The sequence below is a fragment of the Ochotona curzoniae genome, unplaced genomic scaffold (genome assembly GCF_017591425.1).
Source record: "Ochotona curzoniae isolate NIBS_2020 unplaced genomic scaffold, NIBS_Ocur_1.0 patch24, whole genome shotgun sequence".
In the NCBI taxonomy this organism is placed as follows: Eukaryota; Metazoa; Chordata; class Mammalia; order Lagomorpha; family Ochotonidae; genus Ochotona; species Ochotona curzoniae.
In genome coordinates, this window is record NW_024466795.1 from 212570 (window position 1) to 217450 (window position 4881).

General features: G+C 55.0%; 1 protein-coding gene across 1 annotated transcript; it reads left to right on the top strand.

Annotated features, from left to right (window-relative positions):
- Window positions 1-2168: 2168 nt before the first annotated feature.
- Window positions 2169-4203, top strand: LOC121166818 (class I histocompatibility antigen, Gogo-C*0203 alpha chain-like). Its single transcript, XM_040996109.1, has 4 exons — window positions 2169-2232; window positions 2462-2731; window positions 2946-3218; window positions 3809-4203. The coding sequence occupies exons 1-4, from the start codon at window positions 2169-2171 to the stop codon at window positions 4201-4203; spliced, it is 1002 nt and encodes a 333-aa protein (XP_040852043.1).
- The last annotated feature ends 678 nt before the right edge of the window (window positions 4204-4881 follow it).

Below are 4881 nucleotides of genomic sequence, written 5' to 3' on the forward strand. Positions count from 1 at the left end.
TGACAGGGATCAGCGGATATCACCTTGACTTGATTTGCATTTCCCTAACGACTGATGAACTTAAGCATTTTTCACATACTGGCTATTGAGACCTGCCTATTAGGTCCTTTCCCAATGCTTTCATGAACTTTAGATGTTTCTCTAAAGTGAGATGTAGCCGTAAGTCAGTCAATTAAAGATCTATTTATTTATTTTGTCTTATTTATATGAAAGGCAGGCCACATTAGTCACTGTGGCATACCAAGAAGCCAGCCACCTGCAATCCAAGGGTCCCTGATTGAGCATCTGCATGACTCCTGGCTGCCCTGGTGCTACTAATGCATCTGGGAGAGCAGAAGATGCCAGGTGCTCTGCTCCCTCCTTCTCTTTCACAGGCCTGGACTGTGCTCCCTCTGTGCTTCTTCAGCAGACCAGATGAGTCTGTGTGTGTGTGTGTGTGTCAAATAAGAGACTTTTAAATAAAACAGAAAATAAGGGTGTTTAGGAAGCAGTTTTGTAGGATGACAATTTATTAGATTTGTAGGAGGGGACATTGGGAAACCTTGCCAGTGTGGAGCCAGGGCTAGTTGCAATCCTGTGGGGAAGGCTCTGGGGCAGTTGATACAGGAATAAATAGGCCAAGAACTCACAAGGTCTCAGGTCAACTCCCCCTTGCTATTGGAATATAAATTCCTTAAACCCTCCACCCTGATGCCTGTGTGAACTTCTGTCTGACGCTGTTAATAAACTTTGGCTATTGACCATCAGTCCACATGCATGTGATTATCAGCTCCATGCACCAAGTTCATCACTGCCCGGCAGCGAACAGAGCTAAGCTGTTTGCTTAGGATGCCATCATCCCATCAATCAGTGCCCAAGTTTGAGTGGCAAACCTCTCCAAATTCAAGCACCTGTTATTGTGCATCTGGGAGGCAGTGCTGATTGCCCAAGTACTTGGTCCATGGAACATTGTAAGTGGGTTCTGTGCTCCTGACTTCCAGCTGGCCCAGCCTGAGTTATTGCAGTCACATTGCAGTCTTTCCGTCTCCTCACCCTCAATCCCTCATTGTTCTCTAACATCTAACGCATGAACACAGGTGAAGGACTCACTGTCTGCATTACACAGTGGCAATCTTGACATGATTAAAATATGTAGAAGCTTCTAGAGGAAACACTAAGTAGCTAACTATGCCTCAGGGTGTCTCTGCACAGCAGCCACCCTTCTCCATCCTCACACTGAGATTTTTCAGCCCCTCACACTGTCACAGGGAGAGGGACACAGCACCATGACACATTCAGAAATCGCAAAGCTCCCACACAATGCATTGCTGTAACTGGATGTTTTATTATCACCTACTGTTGCTAGTATGTTACTGCTCAAATCATATTTATTAACTTTGTCATAGGTGTGTACAGTGCAGGGGTCAGTAACATCCTGGAATTCCATATCCCCAGGGGTCCTGGGTCAATTCCTGGTGGATAAGGAGGGACATGATGCTGGCTGTGCTCTGGACTCACGCACACAGGCTCAGGGCTGGGGATGAGGATGAGGATACCAAAGGATGGGTGCCATGCCTAGGAAAGTGCACCTGGGGCTGTGGAAGCGTGTCTGGGACGCTGCTCACTCTAGGGTGTGGCCAGGCCACACGCACCTCTGTCAGGTTTGTACTGCACTTGGGGCTAAGAAAAAGCAGGGCGAAAAAGCAGGACAGGGACTCTGGGGGCTCCCGCTCCGGGGTTCAGGCACAGGTGGGAGGAAGGGAAATAGAGGAAACCCTGTGTCTCTTCCTGTGCTTCCTAGCTCACTTGGGCTCTTTCATCAAGATCCCTGGAGCTGAATTTCCTTCTAGAAGAGTCCAGGGGTCAAGGAAGTTAAAGGGGAGTGAAGCCCAGTCTAGGGCTCTCCGGATTCTCTCAGCCAGCGCCCAGCATGGCGTCAGGGAGGGGACAACACACAAGCCTTGGAAGCATGGGGCACGTGGTCAGGGCAGTCTCCAGTACCAGTGTGGTCCTCAGGGTCTCAGTCTGCGGGAGGTCTGCAGAAGGAAAGCCCAGCAGTGAGGAGTCACTTTCCTGCTCCCAACCTGGGCAAGCTCCCATTGGACGCTCCGTTTCTGGAGAGCCAGTCAGCGCCGCCAGATCCCGGTTATAAAGTCCGCACATAGACTCCCCAACCCAAGGGTGGATCCATGGCTCCCAGGACCCTCCTCCTGCTGCTCGCGGGGGCCCTGGCCCTGACCGAGACCCGAGCGGGTGAGTGCGGGTCGGGAGGGAGACGGGCTCTGCGGGGCAGGAGCGAGGGGACCGTGCAGAGGGGAACGCAAGACGCCGGGGAGCAGCTCCTGACGTTACACCCCTCCCCACCCATTTGTTGTCTTGGGACCACTGGCACCTTTCTTCCCCTCCCGCCTCATGGAACTTGTGCCACAGCGTCCCGCTCCGGGCGGGGGTCGGCCCGGGTCTCAGCCCCTCTCTCCCCCAGGCTCCCACTCTCTGACATATTTCCAAACCGCTGTGTCCCGGCCCGAACTCCGGGAGCCCAGCTTCATCGAAGTCGGCTATGTGGACGACACGCAGTTCGTGCGCTTCGACAGCGACGCCGAGAACCCGAGGAGGGAACCCAGTGTGCCGTGGATGCAGCAGGTGGAGCAGGAGTACTGGGACTGGGAGACACAGCACAACAAGAACCAGGCACAGATTGACCGCGTGAACCTTCAGACCCTGCGCAGCTACTACAACCAGAGCGAGGCCGGTGAGTGACCCGACCCCTCCCCACGTGCGCCCAGGGCGCTCCGGGTCCCCGGGGCCGAGGTCCCCCACCCCGAGACTGCGCGCCCCGCGGAGACCCTCGGCGGGAGGAGCCGCGGGACACGCCCGGGTTTCACTTTCGGTTTCAGCTGAAATCCCCGCGGGTCGGTGAGGGCGGGGCGGAGCTGCGTGGCCAGGGCTGACCGCGGGCGGGACAGGCTCTCACACCATCCAGAGGATGTACGGCTGCGAGGTCGGGGAGGACGGGCGCCTGCTCCGCGGGTACCGGCAGTATGCCTACAATGGCATGGATTACCTCACCCTGAATGAGGACCTGAGCACCTGGACCGCGGCCGACATGGCGGCTCAGATCAGTAAGCGCAAGTGGCAGTTGGCAGGTTACACTCATCGCCACTGGGCCTACCTGGAGGACAAGGTGAAGTGGCTGCGCAGATACCTGGAGATGGGGCAGGAGACTCTGCAGCGCAGGGGTGTGCTGGGCTCAGAGGGGTTGCCCTCCCACCTTCCCTTGGATTGGGACAGCAAGGAGGGGAGGAAAATGGGACCCAGGCAAGCATCTGCCTCTCCTCAAAGACAATAGCGGGGATGTCCTTCCGGGTTTGGGTCCAGTGCCTGAGACCTGCCCTTCCTCCAGTGTAAATGAGGGACCTGGGTTGGGGGAGAAGAGGTCATAGAATAATCTGGAAATAACCCTGTTGGTAACCTAGACTCTGGCAGGCCCCTGTGAACAGTGACCCCTACAAAGGCCTACCCTCGACCTCAAGCCAATGCGCTGGGAGGTTTCACTCCAGGGTTTCTGGGTTTCTCAGCCTCCACTCAGGACAAGACCAAACACCTTCCCTCCACTCTGAGTCCTTCCAGAGGCTCATACCCTGGGCTGTAGCTGATTCTAGAACTTACTAAACTGTAGATTATCCCACTGTCTTAATGCAAGCCAGGTTGGGGTTTCACTCTTTCCTACAACCCAGTCCTCCTGTCCACTCTCAGGATGGTCACTGAGTGCAGCTTTGGTGTCTGATGAAAAACATGAAAGGCCTGAATTTTCCAAAAATTCCCTCAGAACCACCCATAACACAGGTGACCCACCACCCAGTCTCTGACCAGAAGGCCACCCTGAGGTGCTGGGCCCTCAGCTTCTACCCCAAGGACATCACACTCACCTGGCAGCGAGATGGGGAGGACCTGATCCAGGACACAGAGCTGGTGGAGACCAGGCCTGCAGGCGATGGAATCTTCCAGAAGTGGGCAGCTGTGCTGGTGCCTTCTGGAGAGGAGCAGAGATACACATGCCACGTGGAGCACGAGGGGCTGCCTGAGCCCCTCACCCTGAGATGGGGTAAGGAGGGCAGAGTGGACAGAGCCTTCAGCAGGGTCAGGGCTGAGCCCTGGAGTCAGAGTCCCTTATTGTCCCTTCCCCTCTCAGAGCCTCCTCAGGACCCACTAACTAAGACCTAGTAGTTTATGATTACTGGTTTGTAGTGTTGTTTGTTTGTACACTGATTGGTAAAAAACTAAGCTGCCAAGCTCTGCTAAACTGCTTCTGCCTAACAACCTAAACCCTAAATAACTGTTACTTATCTAACAGCTAGATTAAGTTCCCTGAAACTGGTATCCAAAAGTTTGTTTCGTAACTCCTTCACCACACCCTCCTTAGCTGGCCTGAGTGGAGCCTACATGTCGGCAGCTGACTGTCTCACCATCATGGTCAGCATGCACTGCCCTGAGGAGGTGACCCTGAGGAAGGTTGGAAGGACACAATGAGTCTTCTGCAAAAGTATCTGGGGAGATGCTCTGCAGGCAGGAGACGGCCAGTGCAAATGCCCTAGGCAGGAGCAAGTCTGCACACAGAGCAAGTAACCATTAGGAAGGCTGGGTCGGCACCACCATCCAGCAGGACACAAGCTCACAGGAAGGCTCAGCCCTGGCTCTGAGTGAGGTGGTAGTCATGAGACAGTTCCAAGCAGAGGAGGGACGTGCACCTTCTCCTGTCCAGGGACCACCCTGGCTGTTGCGTGAGGACGGGGCTGAGAGACTGAGAGGCTGGAGACAAAGCTCTACAGGCTCCTGTGAAGCCCAGACAGGGATGCCAGTCACTGTAATGGGTGTGGGTGAGGGCAGAGTGGAGAGATGAGG

Bases quoted from the DNA above. Each gene is read 5' to 3' on its own strand.
- LOC121166818 (XM_040996109.1), top strand. From the start codon at position 2,169: ATGGCTCCCAGGACCCTCCTCCTGCTGCTCGCGGGGGCCCTGGCCCTG. The intron at 2,233-2,461 runs GTGAGTGCGGGT...TCTCTCCCCCAG, and splicing joins CCTGACCGAGACCCGAGCGG to GCTCCCACTCTCTGACATAT. The intron at 3,219-3,808 runs GTGTGCTGGGCT...AAATTCCCTCAG, and splicing joins GGAGACTCTGCAGCGCAGGG to AACCACCCATAACACAGGTG.